General features: G+C 38.1%; 1 protein-coding gene across 1 annotated transcript in view; it reads left to right on the top strand.

Moving 5' to 3' along the window:
• Positions 1-301: 301 nt before the first annotated feature.
• The window catches only part of LOC139940089 (uncharacterized), a 35,750-nt gene continuing 10,403 nt past the window's right edge, over positions 302-25,648 (top strand). Inside the window, exons 1-28 of the mRNA XM_071936328.1 lie at positions 302-434; positions 1,668-1,765; positions 2,487-2,571; positions 4,446-4,480; positions 5,657-5,776; positions 5,902-6,021; positions 6,579-6,666; positions 7,163-7,194; positions 7,809-7,928; positions 9,480-9,567; positions 10,038-10,069; positions 10,684-10,803; positions 12,354-12,441; positions 12,912-12,943; positions 13,562-13,681; positions 15,232-15,319; positions 15,788-15,819; positions 16,333-16,452; positions 17,113-17,179; positions 18,467-18,496; positions 18,811-18,899; positions 20,664-20,780; positions 21,775-21,820; positions 22,525-22,550; positions 23,023-23,136; positions 23,737-23,859; positions 24,417-24,536; positions 25,273-25,389. Of these exons, the coding sequence (XP_071792429.1) occupies positions 1,711-1,765; positions 2,487-2,571; positions 4,446-4,480; positions 5,657-5,776; positions 5,902-6,021; positions 6,579-6,666; positions 7,163-7,194; positions 7,809-7,928; positions 9,480-9,567; positions 10,038-10,069; positions 10,684-10,803; positions 12,354-12,441; positions 12,912-12,943; positions 13,562-13,681; positions 15,232-15,319; positions 15,788-15,819; positions 16,333-16,452; positions 17,113-17,179; positions 18,467-18,496; positions 18,811-18,899; positions 20,664-20,780; positions 21,775-21,820; positions 22,525-22,550; positions 23,023-23,136; positions 23,737-23,859; positions 24,417-24,536; positions 25,273-25,389 (2,224 nt within the window). The 5' untranslated portion in view covers positions 302-434; positions 1,668-1,710. The remainder of the gene's footprint in view (positions 435-1,667; positions 1,766-2,486; positions 2,572-4,445; positions 4,481-5,656; positions 5,777-5,901; positions 6,022-6,578; positions 6,667-7,162; positions 7,195-7,808; positions 7,929-9,479; positions 9,568-10,037; positions 10,070-10,683; positions 10,804-12,353; positions 12,442-12,911; positions 12,944-13,561; positions 13,682-15,231; positions 15,320-15,787; positions 15,820-16,332; positions 16,453-17,112; positions 17,180-18,466; positions 18,497-18,810; positions 18,900-20,663; positions 20,781-21,774; positions 21,821-22,524; positions 22,551-23,022; positions 23,137-23,736; positions 23,860-24,416; positions 24,537-25,272; positions 25,390-25,648) is intronic.

Genomic DNA, 25,648 nt, shown 5'->3' with positions numbered 1-25,648 from the left:
GTCAAGTGTTGGCTAGAGATACTAGTCAATCGTGAATTGATTGATGGATATTAACCTAATTAATTGCATTAGCCTAATTGAAATAAAATATATAAAGATATAGGTATCGATTTAATGTTTAACCCAACATACATTTGTTTACGTCTACAGACAGTTACATAACATAAAACTGTAATTATGGGAACACTGCTGATCCTGTATAACCTTGGTCCGTTAAGATTTCATCTGCCAACTCCAGCTGGACTTTAAAATTACCTATTCATTGGAAAACAACTGAGAACTAATTGATTTTTATAAAAGTTGTACTAAAAATAAGATGAAAGCGATAAAAATAGACAACTGGACAAGGTTGCTGTAAACAGTAAAACCACAATACTTGAGCTCTCAATCTACACTTGCAGGAGCGGAGCGCCAGTCAGCTATCGACGAGCGTTGTGAGTATTTCTTTCCTCGATTATTAATTTGCAAACAACACGACGAAATATTTCTGGGGGGACTGACAACGGTTTGTTTTGCTTTCGATTAGAGACACTGGACACCTTTGGTTATTACTAAAAAATAGTGGCACACAAGCTTACGGTTCTTATTTTCTTGCAACTTTGATGACCAAATGGGCCTAATATTCACAGATATGGGGGTTATTTGTTGAAGTACATCTAGAGTGAGAACACTGGTCTTGACATTCAAAAATGCAGCCGTGTAGGGGAATGCCTACTTTACAATGCCACCCCATCACGATTCCAGTCTAATAATGCCACCCTGTTTGAAATACTGGCCTATCACTGCCACCTTGTTGGAAATGCTGGCCTATCACTGCCACCCTGTTTGAAGTGCTGGCCTATCACTGTCACCTTGTTGGAAATGATAAAAACGTGCGTCAAAAAGACATGATTACTGTTGTCATTGTTTGCTCAAAAAAGACTAAATTCTCGAAATCACTGAATAATGTTCCGGAGTTTGTAACATGAGACCTCACCGGTGGCTGAACAATGCCAGTAATGAATAAACACAGTTCCACCTACTAGGAAATTTCACGAGAATATTCACACGATGTGATGTGTTTGTGCACGGAAAGTTTGGTTTCACATAGCCCTCATCTTTTGTAATGATTTTGCTGCCAATATTTTCAATAAAAATCTCTATAAGATGTTGATTTTTTTCATCCCCACCCTCAAATTATTTGATTAGAAGGGGTAGTGATGTCAGCTAAGAGTCTAACAAATTAGCGATCTCCCAATCACAGCCCAACTTCACGCCGAATCCTCAGTCTAACCATGCTCTCAAAAGAAACCTCTTTATAGTAGTAGAATACTAGAGATATCCAACAGCAAAGTGTGATTTAAATCAATGTCACAATGTTCATTTTTATTGAAGGGGCTCCGTTTTTAGTTAAAAGCGTTATTAATTGAAAATAAAGCCAATATGGTCCATCGGTACGAGTCTTCCCAGGTCTTTAAACAGCTGTGTAGCTGTGTTTTTCTATTCCCACTATAGGTCAAGTGATCACATGTAAACAATGGCACTGCAATCGGTCTATTGGAAATGTATGCCTTATAATTCCACTTTGCCATTCTTTTGGAAATGTAGGCCTACTTGTTCCACCCTAGTGAAAATGCTTGTCTAATAACGCCACGTGTAATGCAGGCTTTGTAATGCCTTTTTCCTAGTTTGAGAGACCACAGGAGTCTTGAAACTTCTGAAGGAGCCAAAATGGGGCGATTCTGCTTTGATTTTGCTTTCTGCAGTCTGGTATTTTTGTTCCTCGGTAAGTGACTTTATTTTGCATAAAGGTCAGCCATTTGTTTGTGTTAGGTTTTTTTTCTCGAAAATATTACCGGGCAAAGTAAATAAATAATTCAACACGTTGTTTCACAACAAACTTATGTCAAAGCTATGTGTTGGAATGTTTGGCAAATTGAGCGGTTTATCCTAGCTATGATACAAATTTGACAATTATTTAAACTCAAAGGAACATTTCAGAATTGGTGAGTAAAACAAACTCGTCCAAGATCACAGATTAACATCAAGCTTACACAGAATACGGCAGAAGAAAACAATCCCTTGAAATAAGTTCTGCCTGCAATGTCGATTGCACAAAACTGCAACAAACCTGCTTTCGCTCACAGTTAGCGCTTTCCTCTTTGTTTCTTTCTGAATCAACGTCCGGCAAAGTAAACCGTTTTTCACTGTTTTCTCCTGAACAAGATAGCCTAACGATTTCAAACTACTGAAGGAAGATAGCATAACGATTTCAAACTACTGAAGGTTTGCCAGTTGTATATTATTGTGGTATACTTGAAGTCTTTACACTGCCAGCAACTACTTTAATAGCAAAACAGTTCTTTAATATCCCTTAAAAGTGAAACCCTATTTTGCTTGAGGACATGCAACTCACCGTTACCCGTTTTTGGTTAAAATGTCATTAATACACACCATACCATAACATGAGATTGTATTCAATAGTCATGAATTCCTTTTAAATACAGCCATCTACAGCGTCGACGGTCACTTTTCTTTCCATGGAGCTGGATCTAATTTAAAAGGAAGCGAATCTAATTCAAAAGGAAGCGGGTGAGTGAGACCCTCGACCTCTCCTTTATAATATGTGACGAATGCTACCAACGCTTGACAATGCTAGCCAATGCCCTACAAATAGCTAACGAACGTTGCGCACGTCGCGACTGAGCTTACCAACAATTTCAAACTAACGAAACGATTGCTAGCGAATGTTACGAATGCTTGTGAATGTTTACCAAAGGGCTTACAAACGTTACTAATGCACTTAGGAATGTTACGAATGTCTTACCATCGTTGCCAATGTCTTGCCATTTTCTGACTAATTATCGAACAATGGATTACGCGGCAGCGATTGCTATAAATACCGGGGCGAATCTCGCTCTGGCCACTTAATCGTTTGACAAACAGAAACACCACATTCGTAAGAAAGGGGACCCGCGAAGGTTACAAACGCCTTACAGGTGCCTTTACGAACGTTGCCAACGCTTACGCATGCTTTACGTACGTTAACAATGGCTTACCAATGCTAACGAATGTCGAGGCGAATGACCGTCTTCGCAACATTCACTGAAATTAACAAACCGGTTTGTAAATTGACCGATCTTCGTAAGGAGATGGGGCGTGACGGGCGAACTCACCGCGAATTTCAAATGTTTATATTCGCAAGAATATTTGCCCAAGTGTGAGAGTTGCCCTCCGCTCGACTCACTTGCGAATATTGTGGAAAGGAGGGTGTGACGTCTATTCACGTCAAACTCGCTTCGCATTCGCATTCGCATGAAGTATGAACCGGGCTTTACGCAGTTGCGTTGGGCAACTGCTGCGAATTATTCATTGCGAATTTGTGACGTCAACATTCGCTTCGCATTCGCATTCGCATGAAGTATGAACCGAGCTTAAGTCCACTTGCGCAACGTTCATGGCTTAAGTGGCAGCGCCGCCACACATTTTCGGTCAAGTTCGGCGATTTAACGAAAGTTACGCCACGTCTCAAAGTCGCCCAAGTCTAAAAGTTAAGGAACAAAAGAATGGCGCAACTTACGCATTCACTGTTGATTGCGAAAGTCAGTACTTTATTGCGCAATATTTATTTTCATTTATAAATAATATTTATTGCAGTTGAATGATTAAGTTGAGCCATGTTATCCCAATTTCCGTCCGTTGAAACTTCACTGTGACATGTTGTCCCGTGTAAAGAAACCATCGTGATTTAAAATGGGCTCTGCGTCGAGGACCCCAAAGCAATGGTTTGACGGTCACTGCGAAAAACCACAACCGCGATCGACGTGAATGAGGTCCGCGTTCACCCTGGCTTTTTAGTCAAGGTGTACATGTAAAGTACAACCCCAGATATCACACACGAAAAAAGACCAGAGCGAGCGTTTTGTGGCCTTTCTTTTGAGGTGCGAGAAATGTAATGCATAATGCATGAGCGTGATGAGTTGTTGGCCAATAAGAAGGCGCAATACCATAGATTACAAGCTGCGTGAACGCCCCATGGCCCACACACACATTAATGGAGCACTAAAAAGTAGATAAACGAGTTGCTAAAGGGCGGCACTTTGCGGTTTCGCCGCTCGCACTGGTCTTTTTTCGTCCGTGATATCTGTGGGTGCCGTCGCCGCGTGCGCCTGGATTAATTAAAGGCTACATTCATCCGAATCCAAAGCTGTCTAAACTGATCGAAACTGCTCCCCCCTTTCTCTGAATGAATTCATTACACGTTACCAGCCAAATCGCAAAACCCTTTCCAGCTCAGATACAAGGATTCCCACAACACCACAAACAAGAAACTCTTCGTCAAAGGTTGTAATGCAGCTGCTCAAAATCTTTGGAACAATCTGATTTGTTTGTGGCTAATGTAACCTATTTAAAACGTGTACTGCCTCCCTGAAGTTGATAAATGATTTGTATTGTTTTTGTTTCAGGAGTTCTTCAAAAGGAGGCTCTCACGACCATCACGGTAAAACACAACTTATCCTAATCCCACATAATTAACTACTAGACATATCCGTGTCGTTTTGCTTGAATTATTCGTGCTTCGAAGCTTAGTTGGTCTTATTTCAAGATAGAAGACTCTTGATCTTGGACAAGCTTTTTTCCATTAACACGTGTGCCTAACAAAATTGATCTTGGTCTTCTTTCTGATATTAATTCTGTATGCAATTTGGAAACAAACATAACGGTCAACATGGGGTAATTCTGACCCTTTTCTAACCTTTAATGCTCAGGGGTTTATAATTATTGAAAGGACCTTAGAAATCGGTGTGTTGTTCGTAAATTATGACCCCACTTCCGGTTGACCCAGAAGTAAAGGTCATCATGGGGTCACGGGGTTACCCAATGCTGATATTCAATGCCCAGGCAGTCTTTGACTAAAAAATAAATCAAATTCAGTTCTGTAGCTCTTCAGATTATGGTCCCACTTCCGAAAGTAAAGGTCAACATGGCGCCACGTTAACCACAGCTAAACTCAAATGCCAAACGTTTGAAAATCGGCTATGTACTCTCTTAGATATGGTCCCACCTCCGGTTGAGCCGGAAGCTAAATGTCAGCATTGGGACACTGATATTGAAGGCTGATGCCCAAGGAGGTTTAAAAATCGTGGTGTAGGTCTTGAAATGTGGTAATACTTCCGGTTGAAGCGGAAGTAAAGGTCAACATGAGGTCACTGTTTTGAACGTTTAAGTGAAATAAAACCAGATTTGGGAATGTTTTAGATGGTTTTCGTTTGATTTGTGGTCGTTTGTAATCCAGTTTTTATCTTGATGTTTGTTAATCAAAAATGTTACCAAAAATATGCAATTTATTCATTACACTTTGATAAATCATTGGAAGCTAAGAAATTCTGAAATTATTTATTCATTGCATTTGCCTAACATTTGCCCAAAAGCCTACTGAATCTAATATAAAATAATGTGTTTGTTCTTAACAATGAAATTATGCAGAGCCCTATCGGAAACCAGTTATTTTTAACTAATTTTTGTAAAAACAATCAGTGTAGTTCTAACACTTGTTAACTCACCTTTATACAAGAATAAACAGGCACTATTCTTTAAATTACGAATAACACTCTCTTTTTGTATTGTTTTGAGGATAGCTTTTGTTAATTAGTATTTTTAATTGTGTGTTTTTCAGCACCTTATCCTCAGCCTTGCGATAGTCATCCCTGTCAACATGGCGGTGTATGCCAAAATAAAGGAAAATTATTTGAGTGTGTTTGCCCCAGTGGCTGCTCAGGAAGACGCTGTGAAAATGGTAAGCATGTAAATATCAAACCGTCATATATACACCTAAGTTTAAGATGTGAGTGACGTGAATTGATGGTTTTATATATTGATTGACATGTCTGTTTTATTTTGTCTTACATTTACTACAAATAGGATTGGTTCGAGACCCATGTGCAAATAACCCTTGCGAGCATGGGGGAGCATGTTCACCTTATGGATCCAGCTACCGATGTAGTTGCCCGTCAGCGTACATGGGTTCTAGATGCCAATTAGGTATTAATGATGTATACCTGTTAGAGTGTAGTTACTTCTGAACTATGGAAAAAAAACAACTCTATGTTTTATATCGCATTTGTCAATAAGTTTTATCAAAACCAAACAGCACTTGTAACAGACCAATTTACTCTGAAGTATCATGCCACTGTTACAGTATACTGCTTCCTTTACCATCATCTGTTTTTCATGTCCAAAGAAAAAGGTTGAACACAATATTATTTAACAGAGAAGTATTGTTGCTTTTTAAAGATAATATTTAATTTCTAACTAGTTAACTTTTATGTGATTACCTTAATATGACATCCCTGGACTTTGTATCACCAAATTCAGCTTGTGTCTATTCCGAGTTGTACCTTACAGTTTTATACTTTTTGTTTTAACCTTGACAGCCCCTGTACAACTTGTAACTATTGTGTATGTCTAAAGATTAAAAGGAAAAAAAAAAAAAAAAAAAAAAAGTTATACCTTAAAGGATTCAAGCAATTTTATTGTTTTAAAAAACAAAGTTGTATAAACGTCATTATTGAATTATTCTGTTTCCACTACATCTTTAGGAAAGAAACAAAAAACAACCAGGTCTTCAGGAAGCGGCTCAACTTCCTCAGGCAGCGGCGGTCATACAAACCCTCACCATTCCAACTCGTAAGTTTCATTCATGCAATCACAAATATTCTAGATCTTTATAATTGTTTTATTATAAATGTGCTGCAACTTAAAGCCAACTATGTTGTTTCGGCGTGTATTGTGATCAATTACGTGAAAACGTATGAAGCAGCTCTCCTCTGTTTTAGTTTTATTGATTCAACTTAGAGTACAACATAAACAAACATCAAATGTAAACCATATCTGTTTTTCTCAGCAGACCATATATCTGTTTTTCTCAGCAGTCCTTAAAGCTTAAGTTTAATTAAAACAACGAACTGGGATAGAAAAGGTTAAGAAAAGTCTGCAAGTAAACTATTTTTGTAAGACGTTTTTCTAAGTACTATTGTTTCTCGGGCTAATTTTGCACAATGTTCATCTGATTACATAAACGTTAAATGTCATTTTCATTTGTTATAATATCTGTGTCTTTCAAAAGGTATAGGTAATTAACGAATGGTAGATGAGTAATCCGAAAATGTATATTTCTTAACAGAAAATCAAGTTCTGGAAGCAAGGAAGTGCCAGGTAAGTGAATCATTGCGATCTCTAGGGCATTATCTTACATATGTTGGTCATCTCAAGAATAAGTTCTTGAAATCACTGCATCAGTGATCGTAAGTTGCTGATATCAACGGCAAGCCTCTTCTCAAACTTGGCAGCTGTATCCTCTTCTCAGTAGAATTGTTGGCAGAGGGTTTGACTAATTCCCAGGCGTGATGCAACAAGGAGTTGCGCTGATGTAAATCCCACAGCTAGAAAGAATACCTGTTTCACACTTGTTGTCGCATCTTAGGACCTGAATCAACAAAAATCATAAAAAGTCCCCCCCCCCTTAGCCCCCCCCCCCTGTGACGGTATCTTTTTGATTCCGTACTTAAATTGTGGTTTCAGCGCCAAATCCTCAGCCTTGCGATAGTCATCCATGCCAGCATGGCGGTTTATGCCGTAATAAAGGAAAAACATTTGAGTGTGATTGCCCCAGTGACTGCTCAGGAAGACGCTGTGAAAATGATGAGCAAGTAAATATCAAACCGTCTTATGTACACCTAAGCTTAAGATGTGAATGATGAGAAATGATGGTTTTAGATATCGATTGATATTTCTGTTTAATTTTGTCTTACATTAACTACAATGTATAGGACCTGTTCAAGACCCATGTGCGAATAACCCTTGCGAGCATGGGGGAGCATGTTCACCTTATGGATCCAGCTACCGATGCAGTTGCCCGTCAGCGTACATGGGTTCTAGATGCCAATTCGGTATGAATGATGTATGCCTGTTTGAGTGTTTACTTCTGAACTATGGAAAAACAATTCTACGTTTTGTTTTTCCTATTTCAATCAAGGAATCAATGTGTGGTGAAGAGGTTTTGAACTAGTGGTTTAAGCCCGCCGAGGCCTGGTTCTTGATAATTATTTTTACCGAGACGAAGTCGAGGTAAATTTTCATGAACCAGGCCTCGGTGGGTTTAAACCACTAGATGAAAACCTCTTCAACACACTTAGATTCCCGTTCATAAATACTTTTTCGGTCAAAAAACATCAACACTTTTTGGTTAAAAAATAAAATAAATGCAACCATTATAAATGTTCAATGATTTCCGTCAACGCAACACCCCTCCAGCTACGGTAAGACCCTCGGGTAAACAACTCCTTATAAGGAGATTGCTGTGCGGGTCGTGCGTATCGCGTGTTGTGGCACAACAGTTCCAGCCGTTGCTCTCGACCAATAGGAATGAAGAAACTGTTTTATAAGCACAGGTGCAAGCTCGCGTGTCACGCCCATGTTTCAACACTTGTTACTGGTGTTATATCATCCGTTCAAACAACCCCTCGTGATGCCCTCTCGAACAATCAGAATGGATAAACTGTCCTAGGTATTTATGAATAAGTTTTAATCAAAACCATACACCACTTTAACAGACCATTACGCAATGGTTTAACATGCCACTATTACAAATACTACTTTTTTTCACATCTTAGTTTATCCCAAATGAGAAAAAGGTTGAGCACAATTGACCAGAGAAGTATAGTTGCCTTTTAAAAATACAATTTAATTACTAACTCGTTCATTTCATGTGATTACCTTAATATGACGTTCCCTGGAATGCGTATCACCAAATTCAGCTCGTGTCTGTTCCAAGTTTTTTGGAGGGGTACAAACTAGTCCTTTCGTATGAAGCTGAGGGGGGAATTTTTAGTATGTTAATAGTGCTAGTGGTTTTAATTGTTGTTTTCTTTAATTTGTCTAAGGGGTCTTTGTACTTTTTTTAGGTGGTGTTTGGGGAGGCTTTCTGCTATCGTTGTCCTCGGGCCTAGTGGGTTTGGCATGAGTCTGTGAGGGTGCACTCTGTGCCAATTTTATTTTTAATTGTTTTTTTTTAGGGTTTTTAATCCATTCCATTTATTTTTATTTTTTATTGTTGTCCCTTCCTCTTATCGCTGCGGTGTTTTGTTGTGGGTGTAGTTTTTTTGTGTTTTCAATAGTCTGGTTTTGCTTGTGTTTTAATGTTTTCTTTTGTGTGATTTTTAAATGTTTCAGTGCAATGACCTTTTTATATTGTATAATTATATTTTTATCGTTGGCAGGGGTCTGGTTTTACACATCTTTTGATGACAGTTTTATACTTTTGTTTTAACCTTGACAGCCCCTGTACAACTTGTAACTATTGTGTATGTCTAAAGATTAAAAAAAAATAATAAAAAAAATAAAAGTTATACCTTAAAGGATTTAAGCAATTTAATTGTTTTAACAATCCAAGTTCTATGAAACGTCACTATTGATTTATTCTGTGTCCACTACATCTTTAGGAAAGAAACAAAAAACAACGAGGTCTTCGGGAAGCGGCTCCACTTCCTCTGGCAGCGGCGGTCATACAAACCCTCACCATTCCAACTCGTAAGTTTCATTCATGTAACCACAAATTAATATTGTAGATCTTTAATATTTTGTTTCTTCAAAGTGTGCTGAAACTTAAAGTCAATGTTTCGGTGTGCATTGTTACCGATTACGTGAAAACGGATGAAGCAGCTCTCATTTGTTTTAGTTTTATTGACTCATTTTATAGTACAACATCAAATAAAATCAATGTAGGCCATACCTGGTTTTTTCAGCATACATTAAGCCTTAGTTTTATTTAAATAACGAACTTGGATAGAAAAGGTTTAGAAAAACCTGTAGGTTAACTATTGTTGTTAGACATACTTCTGAGTAATGGTATTTTTTTCGAGCTACTTTTGCAGCATTTTCATCTCATCACATATTCTTAATGTATTTTTTCATTTGTTATTATAGCTTTGTTTATCAAAAGGTGAAAGTAGTCAAGGAATGGTGGATGAGTAATCCGATTTTTTTTTATTTCTTAACAGAAAATCAAGTTCTGGAAGCAAGGAAGTGCCAGGTAAGTGAATCAATGCGATCTCTAGGACATTATCTTACATATGTTGCTCATCTCAAGAATTAGTTCTTGAAATCACTGCATCAGTGATCGTAAGTTGCTGAAATCAACGGCAAGCCTCTTCTCAAACTTGGCAGCTGTATCCTCTTCTCAGTAGAATTGTTGGCAGAGGGTTTGACTCATTCCCAGGCGAGATGCAACAAGGAGTTGCGCTGATGTAAATCCCACAGCTAGAAAGAATACCTGTTTCACACTTGTTGTCGCAACTTAGGACCTGAATCAACAAACATCATAAAAAGTCCCCCCCCCTTAGCCCCCCCCCCCCTGTGACGGTATCTTTTTGATTCCGTACTTAAATTGTGGTTTCAGCGCCAAATCCTCAGCCTTGCGATAGTCATCCATGCCAGCATGGCGGTTTATGCCGTAATAAAGGAAAAACATTTGAGTGTGATTGCCCCAGTGACTGCTCAGGAAGACGCTGTGAAAATGATGAGCAAGTAAATATCAAACCGTCTTATGTACACCTAAGCTTAAGATGTGAATGATGTGAAATGATGGTTTTAGATATCGATTGATATTTCTGTTTAATTTTGTCTTACATTAACTACAATGTATAGGACCTGTTCAAGACCCATGTGCGAATAACCCTTGCGAGCATGGGGGAGCATGTTCACCTTATGGATCCAGCTACCGATGCAGTTGCCCGTCAGCGTACAGTGGTTCTAGATGCCAATTCGGTATGAATGATGTATGCCTGTTTGAGTGTTTACTTCTGAACTATGGAAAAACAATTCTACGTTTTGTTTTTCCTATTTCAATCAAGGAATCAATGTGTGGTGAAGAGGTTTTGAACTAGTGGTTTAAGCCCGCCGAGGCCTGGTTCTTGATAATTATTTTTACCGAGACGAAGTCGAGGTAAATTTTCATGAACCAGGCCTCGGTGGGTTTAAACCACTAGATGAAAACCTCTTCAACACACTTAGATTCCCGTTCATAAATACTTTTTCGGTCAAAAAACATCAACACTTTTTGGTTAAAAAATAAAATAAATGCAACCATTATAAATGTTCAATGATTTCCGTCAACGCAACACCCCTCCAGCTACGGTAAGACCCTCGGGTAAACAACTCCTTATAAGGAGATTGCTGTGCGGGTCGTGCGTATCGCGTGTTGTGGCACAACAGTTCCAGCCGTTGCTCTCGACCAATAGGAATGAAGAAACTGTTTTATAAGCACAGGTGCAAGCTCGCGTGTCACGCCCATGTTTCAACACTTGTTACTGGTGTTATATCATCCGTTCAAACAACCCCTCGTGATGCCCTCTCGAACAATCAGAATGGATAAACTGTCCTAGGTATTTATGAATAAGTTTTAATCAAAACCATACACCACTTTAACAGACCATTACGCAATGGTTTAACATGCCACTATTACAAATACTACTTTTTTCACATCTTAGTTTATCCCAAATGAGAAAAAGGTTGAGCACAATTGACCAGAGAAGTATAGTTGCCTTTTAAAAATACAATTTAATTACTAACTCGTGCATTTCATGTGATTACCTTAATATGACGTTCCCTGGAATGCGTATCACCAAATTCAGCTCGTGTCTGTTCCAAGTTTTTTGGAGGGGTACAAACTAGTCCTTTCGTATGAAGCTGAGGGGGGAATTTTTAGTATGTTAATAGTGCTAGTGGTTTTAATTGTTGTTTTCTTTAATTTGTCTAAGGGGTCTTTGTACTTTTTTTAGGTGGTGTTTGGGGAGGCTTTCTGCTATCGTTGTCCTCGGGCCTAGTGGGTTTGGCATGAGTCTGTGAGGGTGCACTCTGTGCCAATTTTATTTTTAATTGTTTTTTTTTAGGGTTTTTAATCCATTCCATTTATTTTTATTTTTTATTGTTGTCCCTTCCTCTTATCGCTGCGGTGTTTTGTTGTGGGTGTAGTTTTTTTGTGTTTTCAATAGTCTGGTTTTGCTTGTGTTTTAATGTTTTCTTTTGTGTGATTTTTAAATGTTTCAGTGCAATGACCTTTTTATATTGTATAATTATATTTTTATCGTTGGCAGGGGTCTGGTTTTACACATCTTTTGATGACAGTTTTATACTTTTGTTTTAACCTTGACAGCCCCTGTACAACTTGTAACTATTGTGTATGTCTAAAGATTAAAAAAAAATAATAAAAAAAATAAAAGTTATACCTTAAAGGATTTAAGCAATTTAATTGTTTTAACAATCCAAGTTCTATGAAACGTCACTATTGATTTATTCTGTGTCCACTACATCTTTAGGAAAGAAACAAAAAACAACGAGGTCTTCGGGAAGCGGCTCCACTTCCTCTGGCAGCGGCGGTCATACAAACCCTCACCATTCCAACTCGTAAGTTTCATTCATGTAACCACAAATTAATATTGTAGATCTTTAATATTTTGTTTCTTCAAAGTGTGCTGAAACTTAAAGTCAATGTTTCGGTGTGCATTGTTACCGATTACGTGAAAACGGATGAAGCAGCTCTCATTTGTTTTAGTTTTATTGACTCATTTTATAGTACAACATCAAATAAAATCAATGTAGGCCATACCTGTTTTTTTCAGCATACATTAAGCCTTAGTTTTATTTAAATAACGAACTTGGATAGAAAAGGTTTAGAAAAACCTGTAGGTTAACTATTGTTGTTAGACATACTTCTGAGTAATGGTATTTTTTTCGAGCTACTTTTGCAGCATTTTCATCTCATCACATATTCTTAATGTATTTTTTCATTTGTTATTATAGCTTTGTTTATCAAAAGGTGAAAGTAGTCAAGGAATGGTGGATGAGTAATCCGATTTTTTTTTATTTCTTAACAGAAAATCAAGTTCTGGAAGCAAGGAAGTGCCAGGTAAGTGAATCAATGCGATCTCTAGGACATTATCTTACATATGTTGCTCATCTCAAGAATTAGTTCTTGAAATCACTGCATCAGTGATCGTAAGTTGCTGATATCAACGGCAAGCCTCTTCTCAAACTTGGCAGCTGTATCCTCTTCTCAGTAGAATTGTTGGCAGAGGGTTTGACTCATTCCCAGGCGAGATGCAACAAGGAGTTGCGCTGATGTAAATCCCACAGCTAGAAAGAATACCTGTTTCACACTTGTTGTCGCAACTTAGGACCTGAATCAACAAACATCATAAAAAGTCCCCCCCCCCCCTTAGCCCCCCCCCCCCCTGTGACGGTATCTTTTTGATTCCGTACTTAAATTGTGGTTTCAGCGCCAAATCCTCAGCCTTGCGATAGTCATCCATGCCAGCATGGCGGTTTATGCCGTAATAAAGGAAAAACATTTGAGTGTGATTGCCCCAGTGACTGCTCAGGAAGACGCTGTGAAAATGATGAGCAAGTAAATATCAAACCGTCTTATGTACACCTAAGCTTAAGATGTGAATGATGTGAAATGATGGTTTTAGATATCGATTGATATTTCTGTTTAATTTTGTCTTACATTAACTACAATGTATAGGACCTGTTCAAGACCCATGTGCGAATAACCCTTGCGAGCATGGGGGAGCATGTTCACCTTATGGATCCAGCTACCGATGCAGTTGCCCGTCAGCGTACAGTGGTTCTAGATGCCAATTCGGTATGAATGATGTATGCCTGTTTGAGTGTTTACTTCTGAACTATGGAAAAACAATTCTACGTTTTGTTTTTCCTATTTCAATCAAGGAATCAATGTGTGGTGAAGAGGTTTTGAACTAGTGGTTTAAGCCCGCCGAGGCCTGGTTCTTGATAATTATTTTTACCGAGACGAAGTCGAGGTAAATTTTCATGAACCAGGCCTCGGTGGGTTTAAACCACTAGATGAAAACCTCTTCAACACACTTAGATTCCCGTTCATAAATACTTTTTCGGTCAAAAAACATCAACACTTTTTGGTTAAAAAATAAAATAAATGCAACCATTATAAATGTTCAATGATTTCCGTCAACGCAACACCCCTCCAGCTACGGTAAGACCCTCGGGTAAACAACTCCTTATAAGGAGATTGCTGTGCGGGTCGTGCGTATCGCGTGTTGTGGCACAACAGTTCCAGCCGTTGCTCTCGACCAATAGGAATGAAGAAACTGTTTTATAAGCACAGGTGCAAGCTCGCGTGTCACGCCCATGTTTCAACACTTGTTACTGGTGTTATATCATCCGTTCAAACAACCCCTCGTGATGCCCTCTCGAACAATCAGAATGGATAAACTGTCCTAGGTATTTATGAATAAGTTTTAATCAAAACCATACACCACTTTAACAGACCATTACGCAATGGTTTAACATGCCACTATTACAAATACTACTTTTTTCACATCTTAGTTTATCCCAAATGAGAAAAAGGTTGAGCACAATTGACCAGAGAAGTATAGTTGCCTTTTAAAAATACAATTTAATTACTAACTCGTTCATTTCATGTGATTACCTTAATATGACGTTCCCTGGAATGCGTATCACCAAATTCAGCTCGTGTCTGTTCCAAGTTTTTTGGAGGGGTACAAACTAGTCCTTTCGTATGAAGCTGAGGGGGGAATTTTTAGTATGTTAATAGTGCTAGTGGTTTTAATTGTTGTTTTCTTTAATTTGTCTAAGGGGTCTTTGTACTTTTTTTAGGTGGTGTTTGGGGAGGCTTTCTGCTATCGTTGTCCTCGGGCCTAGTGGGTTTGGCATGAGTCTGTGAGGGTGCACTCTGTGCCAATTTTATTTTTAATTGTTTTTTTTTAGGGTTTTTAATCCATTCCATTTATTTTTATTTTTTATTGTTGTCCCTTCCTCTTATCGCTGCGGTGTTTTGTTGTGGGTGTAGTTTTTTTGTGTTTTCAATAGTCTGGTTTTGCTTGTGTTTTACTGTTTTCTTTTGTGTGATTTTTAAATGTTTCAGTGCAATGACCTTTTTATATTGTATAATTATATTTTTATCGTTGGCAGGGGTCTGGTTTTACACATCTTTTGATGACAGTTTTATACTTTTGTTTTAACCTTGACAGCCCCTGTACAACTTGTAACTATTGTGTATGTCTAAAGATTAAAAAAAAATAATAAAAAAAATAAAAGTTATACCTTAAAGGATTTAAGCAATTTAATTGTTTTAACAATCCAAGTTCTATGAAACGTCACTATTGATTTATTCTGTGTCCACTACATCTTTAGGAAAGAAACAAAAAACAACGAGGTCTTCGGGAAGCGGCTCCACTTCCTCTGGCAGCGGCGGTCATACAAACCCTCACCATTCCAACTCGTAAGTTTCATTCATGTAACCACAAATTAATATTGTAGATCTTTAATATTTTGTTTCTTCAAAGTGTGCTGAAACTTAAAGTCAATGTTTCGGTGTGCATTGTTACCGATTACGTGAAAACGGATGAAGCAGCTCTCATTTGTTTTAGTTTTATTGACTCATTTTATAGTACAACATCAAATAAAATCAATGTAGGCCATACCTGTTTTTTTCAGCATACATTAAGCCTTAGTTTTATTTAAATAACGAACTTGGATAGAAAAGGTTTAGAAAAACCTGTAGGTTAACTATTGTTGTTAGACATACTTCTGAGTAATGGTATTTTTTTCGAGCTACTTTTGCAGCATTTTCATCTCGTCACATATTCTTAATGTATTTTTCATTTGTTATTATAGCTTTGTTTATCAAAAGGTGAAAGTAGTTGAGGAATGGTGGATGAGTAATCCGAAAATTTATATTTCTTAACAGACAATCAAGTTCTGGAAGCAAGGAAGTGCCAGGTAAGTGAATCAATGCGATCTCTAGGGCATTATCTTACATATGTTGCTCATCTCAAGAATTAGTTCTTGAAATCACTGCATCAGTGATCGTAAGTTGCTGATATCAACGGCAAGCCTCTTTTCAAACTAGGCACCGGTATCCTCTTCTCAGTAGAATTGTTGGCAGAAGGTTTGACTCATTCCCAGGCGAGATGCAACAAGGAGTAGCGCTGATGTAAAATCCCACAGCTAAGAAATAATACCTGCTTCACATTGTGTTTTTCAGCACCAAATCCTCAGCCTTGCGATAGTCATCCATGCCAGCATGGCGGTGTATGCCATAATAGAGGAATAAATTATGAGTGTGTTTGCCCAAGTGGCTACTCAGCAAGACGCTGTGAAAATGGTTAGCCTGTAAATATCAAACCGTCTTATATACACCTACGTTTAAGATGTGAGTGATGTGAATTGATGGTTTTAGACATTGATTGATATTTCTGTTTAATTTTGTCTTACATTAACTTCAATGTATAGGACCTGTTCAAGACCCATGTGCGAATAACCCTTGCGAGCATGGGGGAGCATGTTCACGTTATGGATCCAGCTACCGATGCAGATGCCCGTCAGCGTACATGGGTTCTAGATGCCAAATAGGTATCAATGATTTAATTTTTTGATTGTTGTTACTTCTAAACTTTGGAAAATCGGTTTTATCAACACCAAGTAACACTTTAGCAGACCATTACGCACTGGTGTAATATGCCAGTGTAACAATTACTGCTGCTGCTTACATCTTCGTTAGATCATCAAATAAAACGGTTGAGCACAATTTTCCTGAGAAGTATTGCAGTTGCTTAATAATTCTCATTAACTTTCATGTGATTAACTGAATATGACATTCACTGGAAGGTTCTCACCCATGAGTTCAGCTTGTGTTTACTCCAAGTTGTACTTTGATTTTAGTATTTTGTTTTAATTCCAAGTTAATATGAACGTCATTATTGTTGCGTTAAACCCGCTGCCAAAAACATAGGATTCGAACTGCCTCTAGCTTCCGGGCAATCTCGGTAGTGTAGTAAGTAAGACACTGCTCTAGAATTGCAGTGGGTCGTGGGTTCGAATCCCACCCGAGTGACATGCATGTGATATTTGTTTCACAGGACTGGGGGGGGGGGGGGGGGGTGCTGAGTGTTCAGTGCTAACACACATCGGTGTAAGGGTAAAGACCAAAGTTAAGATTCTATATCCCCGATGCAAATTTAACATCTATTATAACGCCATTATTGAATTATTCTGTTCCCACTAAACTTTCAGGAAAGACCCAACATCCAACCAAGTCATCAAGTAAAGAAAGCGGCTCATCTTCCCATGGCAATAGCAAGTAGGTTTCATTCATGCGACCAAAACTGTCGTAGTTCTGTATTTTTTTTGTCCAAGATGTGATGAAACTTTCAAGATGCTTCAAGGTGACCGAAAACCTGAAATGTATAATTAGTAGACTTGTTCTTTTTTAATTTACTGATAACTATTTGGTGACTCTAACCTTTGTATACCAGGGCGCCCTCTCTGTAAAACACAGTATTCCACAGGTTTCCATCAATAAAATACATACATTTATTTCAATAAAACAACTGATTCAACTCAACACCCAGAGCACTGCTTATCAACTTGTGTACATGGTCCAGTTTGATAGAGCTGCTAAGCACACAAAATTTGCTCAGCATTAATTGTCTTATAGGATTTGAGGCATTGCATGGTGAGGTATTAATGTAAATTTGGTTTGCGGTCTCCTGACGATGACTAGAGCAAGCTAGTCGAAACGTTGAGACCAGTTCAGAACTGACTCCGCGGCAGTACAGTTAATTACGATCCTATAAGCTAAAAAAATCGTCCAGTCTAATTTCTATACCATCCGCCCTGGTAGTAGTTAAATAGCAGGACAGTTTTTTTCAGAACTGAGAAGTCTCCCGAACCTCCGTTTAGGCAATCTACGCCGCGGCAGTATAATAAAGCAAGGCAGTTCCCTAAGAACAACTCCACCTGGCAAGTAGATACACACATGGTGTTACCGCAAACCAAATATACATTAATTGTCTTCCTTGATAAAAACAGGATTACCAACCAAATTTCTAAGTGATTTTCAGGATAAGCAAACAACAGCTAAATACCAGTAACAAGCAGTAGCAACAAATAGAAATTTGGTTGGTAATCCTATTTTGATCAAGGGAGAAATTTCATGCTAAGCAAATTGTTTTGCTTAGCAGCTCGGTGAAATTTGGCCCTATACAGCAATATGAAGGCATCATGGAAATCACCTAGTTAATTACAACCAGTCGTGATTACTAACAAAAAGCTACGATAACTGTTATGCAATTCCGATGAAAATAACGGGTGGGCGAGCTGGTCACTGACTAATTCGCATAGAAGTAGTTGGGGAACTTTGATGTTGTTTATTTTTTTGTCCGACAGTCCTATTGAAAGCAGACACCCAATAAGTCAGCCATGACATCATGTCAATTGTTTTTTTTTTTTCCTGATTTTTCTCACCCTTTACAATTTGAAACGTCAATAATATATAACAAAATAAGTTTGTCGTTGGACTGCTTTGTTTGATTTAAAAACCAAACCAATGAAAGCCATCATTTCGTATCTCTTCCAATATCATTAGATCCGGCAGTGGTGATCACTCTCCGAAAAGGTTAGTTTAGTCAACCAAATCATCACCATTTTTAACATCATGCATGTCCTTCAGGTGGTTACAAAAGGTATCCCTTTTCAAAGTGAAAACATACAGCCTATAGTTCGCCTAGTGGTCAATATTTCGCCAAAATGAATAAATATTTTGACTGTCAACAATTTCTAAAATGTCTGTACCAGTTGAAATTTAAGTGTAATACTAAAAGTGGCTTAACAAAATGTACAGGTTCTCGACGGGAACGTTTAGTGTTTTTTCTTCTTTAATGTCTCTGTTATAAATGTTTTATTTTTAACACTGTACTGCTTTCCATCCAGACATCGATCTGGGAGTAAATCAGAGAGTAAATCAGGGAGTGGCTCAGGGCGTGGTTCAGGGAGTGGCTCAGGCAGTAACGAAAGAATAGGTAATTAAGAATGGATTTATTGTAAATCTTAAAGGAACACGCTGCCTTTGATCGGACGAGTTGGTCTAAACAAAAAAGAGTTTGTAACCGTTTGTTATAAAATGTATGTGGCTGGAAGGATTTTTTTTAAGTAGAATACAACGATCCACATAATTTCCTCGAAATTGCGTGGTTTTCCTTTTCCTTTGCAAACTAACACGGTCGGCCATTTATGGGAGTCCAAATTTTGACTCCCATAAATGGCCGACCGTGTGTTATTCGACGAGGTAAAAGGTAAACCGTGCAATTTCGAGGCATGTTTGTGAGGATCATTGTATTCTACTGTTACAACACCTTTCCAACCATATGCATTTTATAATAAACGGTTACAAATGCTTTTGATAGACCAACTCGTCCGATCCAAGGACACGTGTTCCTTTAATATTATAATCTACACATTTTATTATGAAGGATGAACATTTTTAATGCAATCATGTTCTTCGGAGGGGGTGTACAAAGACAAATCACAAGAGCAGACTTTGAACAAACGACCTCCCAATTGACCAACTGAGCTTAAAGGAACACGTTGCCTTGGATCGGACGAGTTGGTCTATGAAAAGCGTTTGAAATCGTTTGTTATGAAATGCATATAGTTAGAAAGAGGTTTTAAAAGTATAATATAATGATCCACACAGGTATCACTCAAAATTGCACTGTTTTCCTTTTACGTTGCGAACTAACATGGTCCGCCATACATGGGAGTCAAAAATTTTACTCCCATAAATGGCCGTCCGTGTTAGTCGACGAGGTTAAAAGAACATCACGCAGTTTCGAGGCATATTTGTGTAGATCATTGTATTCTACTTTTACAACATCTTTCTAACCATCCATTTGATAACAAACGGTTACAGAACAGTTTTCAAAGACCAACTCGACCGATCCAAGGCAACGTGTTCCTTTAACTGCAACAACAACACGTTAAATTTTGACCACCATTTTGACCAACCATAGGTCTAGTGGCATCGCTATACTGTTGAGGGCAAACGGTGTTCGTTAATTTTATTTTAAAATTTGGAGGGTAGAAAGTATAGATCTCGGAGTTGGCAAATTATTATACTTTTATACAATTAGAATTTCGTCAGTATGCATTGTGTTATCAAGCAATGATGAATATGATTAACCACTTGCTTTATCGTCACTGGAGTCGATATTTTCCACACTGGCGAAAGATTTTGAGGCTCAAATCCCACCCTCTTGTAATTTGTCTTTGTTCCGCAGCCCCAAATCACTTTAAATATACAAAACCTTCCCGTCTGGTTTATTACAAGAAACACAATTCGTACCCCTTTCAGATTTATTCCCTGGACGCCCCCTCCTTTGTAGTATATCATAAAGGACACAATTAACAGAGAGCTAGCGTTAATCCAGAGGTCGTTGGTTCAAATCCCGACATTGTAAATTTTTTTTTTTTCAACACGAACTTTACTAAATTTTTACCATCCAGCTTCCCGTCTGGTCTATTACTTGACTTGTAAAATTTTTAAGATTAAGGTTATTTTCAAACAAAATTCAATAAAATGTCAAACATTAATAGTTTAACATCCAAAAAGTGGTGAATAAAATCAAATTAAAAACACAATAAAACAAATAAAGTACATGACACTTATTTAAAAAAAATAAAATAATTCAGTAATCTTAAACCGATGACCTTTCTAAAACATTAACAAACTGTTGTTAGGAGACACCATTACCAGTTGTGAATGTTTGTGTTGATTTATTCATCAGGCCGCTGCAGAAGTCCGTGTGAGAAAAACCCTTGCAAACGGGGATCTTGCCAAGTGTTTGGCAAAACATTCAAGTGCAAATGTCCAAGTGGCTTCAAGGGAAGACGCTGCCAATTTAGTAAGTAGGCCGATTTGTATTCATCTGTTAATCACGATTCTCTCGTTTGCCTGTCATTAAGTGTTAGGGTCAACGTTACAACATTTTTCCCACCATACATGTCTGTTGCCAGCCTCTGTCTTTTCCACATATACTTTCATGGTAAATGTGCCACCAGTGTGTCCCACCTAGTTCCTCATATCAGGGTGTTTGAGCGTGTAATCAGAGTGTCTGCTTCTACTCACCCAATCACTCTTGATTTGTTGAGATGTAGATCAAAGTGTCACTCCAACAGGTTTATTACAAGTACTGCATCTCTTTGAAATTCCTTGTCTAGTGGATTTCCTCAACCCCACCAATTCCTACAATTAGGACTTTTTAAAGTTAAAGGAACACGTTGCCTTGGATCGGACGAGTTGGTCTTTGAAAAGCGTTTGTAACAGTTTTTTGAACATAATATGCATATGGGTAGAAAGATGTTGTAAAAGTAGAATACAATGATCCGCATAAACATGCGAAATTGCACGGTTTTCCTTTTACCTCGTCGACTAACACGGTCGGCCATTTATGGGAGTCAATTACACGGTCGGCCATTTATGGGAGTCAAAAATTTTACTCCCATAAATGACCGACCGTGTTAGTTCGCACAGTAAAATGAAAACCACGCAATTTCAAGGTAAACTTGTGTGGATCATTGTATTATATTTCTATAACATCTTTCCAACCATATGCATTTTATAAAAACGGTTACAAACGCTTTTTATAGACCAACTCGTCCGATTTAAGGCGACGTGTTCCTTTAATCTGGACTCCTAAGTTATTTTCATGTTCAATCGTGTTCTTCTTGTAGCCATTTACTTAGGGGGTGGCTATTATTTGATTGCATTTGTCAGTCTGATTCAGTGTCTTTGTGGAAAGCAGGAGTATACAACTTTTCCACGAAAGAAGTTTTAAAGCCCTTCCGGTATCTGTATTCAGAAATCTTAACAGTATTTTGTTTATTATTCCCTCGAAGCGAAAAGACCACGCACAACTCACAGCCATGGGAGCAGATCGAGCGGGTAAATACATTGTCCTCTGGGTGATTTTTCCCTCAATGTAATACTATTGTCGAGGTTGGCATTTATTGCTTTTAAAAATAAAGTTTAAAGACACTCGACACTATTGGTAATTGTCAGACACCAGTGATCGCACTTGGTGTATCTCGACATTTGCATACAAAAACAACCCTGTGAAAATTTGAACTCAATTGCTAGTCGAAGTTGCCAGATAACGAGGGAAGAAAAAACACCCATGCCACACGAAGATTGTGTGCTTTCAGATGCTTGATTTCGGGACCTCAAAATCTAATTATGAGGTTTCGAAATCAAGTATGTGGAAATTAACTTCTTTCTCAAAAACTACGGTTACTTCAGAGGGAGCCGTTTCTCACATTGTTTTATACTATCAACAGCTCTACATTGCTTGTTACCAAGTAGGTTTTTATGCTAACAACTACTTTGAGTAATACAAATATTGTCTAGTGCCGTAATCGTTTTCATTGTTTTCTAATCTCTAGGTTTTCCCTCCTCATATAAAACAAATATTTGCACCAATTCATGAGATAATACCTTTATTATTCAATGTGTTATTATGATTTTTTTGTTTTGTTTTGCAATTACCTTATGGTTTTACAACATGGCTTTTGCTTTGAAAACTTGTTATGATCATCAAACAATGTTGAAATTAAACCATTTTGGGTTTATCTGTTCCTCTTTTTGAACAGCTCGTCGTCTTCTACAGAAATCCCAGGTCAGTGACGAGTTCGCATATTTCTAGATATTAACAGTAATAATAACAGTAAGGTTGCTATTGTTATAAACTATCCAATTTTGTGGGTCACATAAGGGTTCAGCATTACCAAACTACGATAACACGTGGTGTCTTCAACCAATTTCAACAAAGATCTGAACGTGCGATAATACAAACTGGTTACCATTATTTGTTAATCAAGGGTTCACTATTTCAGTTTCAACTACCTTTTTTTTATTGGAGACTTTTGAAGGCTAGGTGTCAGCAGACCTACCAGGTAAGTTGTAATGGTTTACGTAGTTCTGAGCATGCGAGGACAATGAATTTTACCTGGTAAGTCTGCTGCCACCAAGCGTCCCAAAAGTCTCCCATCGTGTATGAAACCAAAAGCGAAACTTTAAGCAATCAGATAATGCTGATAATAGTACTGAGATATGATGTAGTAAAATTTGTGTTTGTTTGCATGTTACAGCACCCCAACCATGTGATTACAACCCATGTTGGAACGGAGGAACCTGTTTGCCCGAGGGTGACCCGTATACATGTAAATGTCGACCAGGATATGCAGGAAGACGCTGTGAAATTGGTTAGAATTGTGCAGTTATTATTTCTACATCCTCTAACACATTTGAATAATTTAGAAACGATTGAAACACACTTCGATTTACTGGTAATGTGTTTGTTTTGCCCCGAATTAGGTAACATAGCAACGGTCTCTTTAGTCGGAGGAATTCGAATTTAAACAGTCACTTGTGATCAAGCACGTCATTGTACCAGACAATATGGAGAATTAACTGCACGTTACGAGTGCAAAACTTTAGAAAAGTATGTAGTTTCTAGGTGACGTCACCGCTTTGGGCTTATTTCATGGTCACGTATGGTGTCTGCACATAGCCTACGAACCTGACTTGAAAAGTTGTAACTTCACGTATGGTAAAAACGTGGGATTTTAATAACCAAATTTTCTAACGTTCACGGTCACATATTTGCTTGCGTAACGTGCAGCAATACAAATCTACAACACAGAAGGCTTGTATCGAAACTGTAATTTGCTTGTCATTGTTTTGTTGGATAAGCTCTTGTTTTCAGGGCTTTTGTTATGCAATTTACTATGAACGATAACTCCGCCAGTGGTTGTTGCTTTCGTTGACGGCACTGTGTTTTTGTTTTTGTTAATCTACCGAAGCTCCCGTACCCAATCCATGTGAACAAGACCCTTGCTCTGGCCACGGTAAATGCTACTCGACCCGGGACGGAGGATACAGGTGTGAATGCAATCCAAACTACGGGGGTTCACGTTGCAATCACGGTAAGGACACGAACAATGCACCCTCTAACAAAATGATCTTCCAAAAACTTCGCCTTGATTTGTCTCTTTTTATTTAAATTGGTGAAGGAACATTATCACAGACACAAATATTTTCAACAAATTTTGCAGCATAATAAAGAAGACCGGAAATGTTTATCTCATACTAACGTAGCAATATTTGAGATACATACATTGCTACCTGCTTTTAGCATTGTTCAGTTGAACGAGTAATTTCTTTATCTAAGTTTTGCATTGTTAAACTGTACTATAAATTACTTTTAAAATATGTTGCCTGCTGTTTGCATTTTAAGTTTGTATGTGTTCGTTAGTTAAATGCAATGGTCGAGATACAAAAAGGTATTCAGCCGTCGATTTCACTAAACTCTTCCTAACTTAGAATTAAGTTCCGTATCTTAAGACGTTAGGGCGCACTGAACCCATCCTGGGCTAAGACTGGATTTTTCTACTTGTCCTAATCTAAATAGGATTAATCTCAACATTTTGTGAAGTCGGCTGCACTGGCTTTAACTATTGTATTCGTTCCCTGTTTGTTGCAGTTATCAAGGTAAATCCATGTGACAGAAGCCCATGTAAGAATGACGGCAGATGTTTAACAAGAGGTGACGACTACCAATGTCACTGCATGTTTCCATACGAAGGCACCAACTGTGAACAAGGTAAAACTTAGCATCTTTCTCCAGAAGACGAACAGAGCATTCTGATCGAAACGTTGGGTTTCACAACCACCCCCAACTCATTTGGAGTTTATCATTACATGGTGTTACCGCAAACCTTTTTTTAAATCGTTTGTTTTTTCACCATGCAAAATTTAAAATCCTACTTATCTACCCATAGGAAATAAATTTTAAATGAATTGAGTCGAGTTAAATTGAATTGAAATTCAAAGCCGTTGTAATCAACCCTTATTTTCTGTAACACGAGAAATAATAGTCACTATGGTTTTACCCATTAGCATTGTACACTCAGTATTCACCCGAGTTATTAAAACAAATCAAATGCATTTTACTCGGGTGTGATAATAATAATAATGTAATGTACTTATAGCGCATTTACCATATACATGTTCAAAATGCGCCTGACAGAGATAAATGTTTAACAGAACAGGTGAGTTTTGAGCAGTGTTTTGAACAGATTGAAAGATTGTTGATTACGGAGAGACACTGGTAGTTTATTTCACAGTTTGGGAGCAGCAGTAGCGAAGGCTCTATTACCAAGTGTGGGTAGCATCTTGGGAGATGGGTGGTTCAGCGTGATGCCTTGAGATGAGCGAAGGGAGTAGCGGGATGGTTGCGTGATGGTTATAAGTTCAGATAGGTAGGGAGGAGCTAGACCGTGGAGGCATTTGAAGGTGAGAAGGAGAACTTTTTCATTCATTTTCTGGTTTGTTTTTAGTCCAACCTGGTCCCTGTGAGGACAGCCCATGTACCAACGGTGGAACCTGCTTTCCGGACGGTCGCGATTTCTACTGTCAATGCACCAAACGATTTGAGGGGAAACGATGCGAAATAGGTAAATAAAAAACACATGGTATGCAAATAAAAATGTACTTACAGAAGGTAATGGTGAAAGACTTCTCTTGAAATTTCATTCCATGAAATGCTTTACTTTTTAAGAAAACATTCAAACAATTATCAATTCTCGACATCGAGAATTACGGGTTTGTTTTAAACACATGTCACGACACGGCGAAACGTCCGGAAACAAGGGTGGGTCTTGTCCGTTATTTTCTCCTGACTCCGATGACCGATTGAGCCTAAATTTTCACAGG

Source organism: Asterias amurensis, chromosome 7 (genome assembly GCF_032118995.1).
Source record: "Asterias amurensis chromosome 7, ASM3211899v1".
NCBI classification, from domain to species: Eukaryota; Metazoa; Echinodermata; class Asteroidea; order Forcipulatida; family Asteriidae; genus Asterias; species Asterias amurensis.
This window is presented reverse-complemented; position numbering and strand designations above follow the sequence as displayed.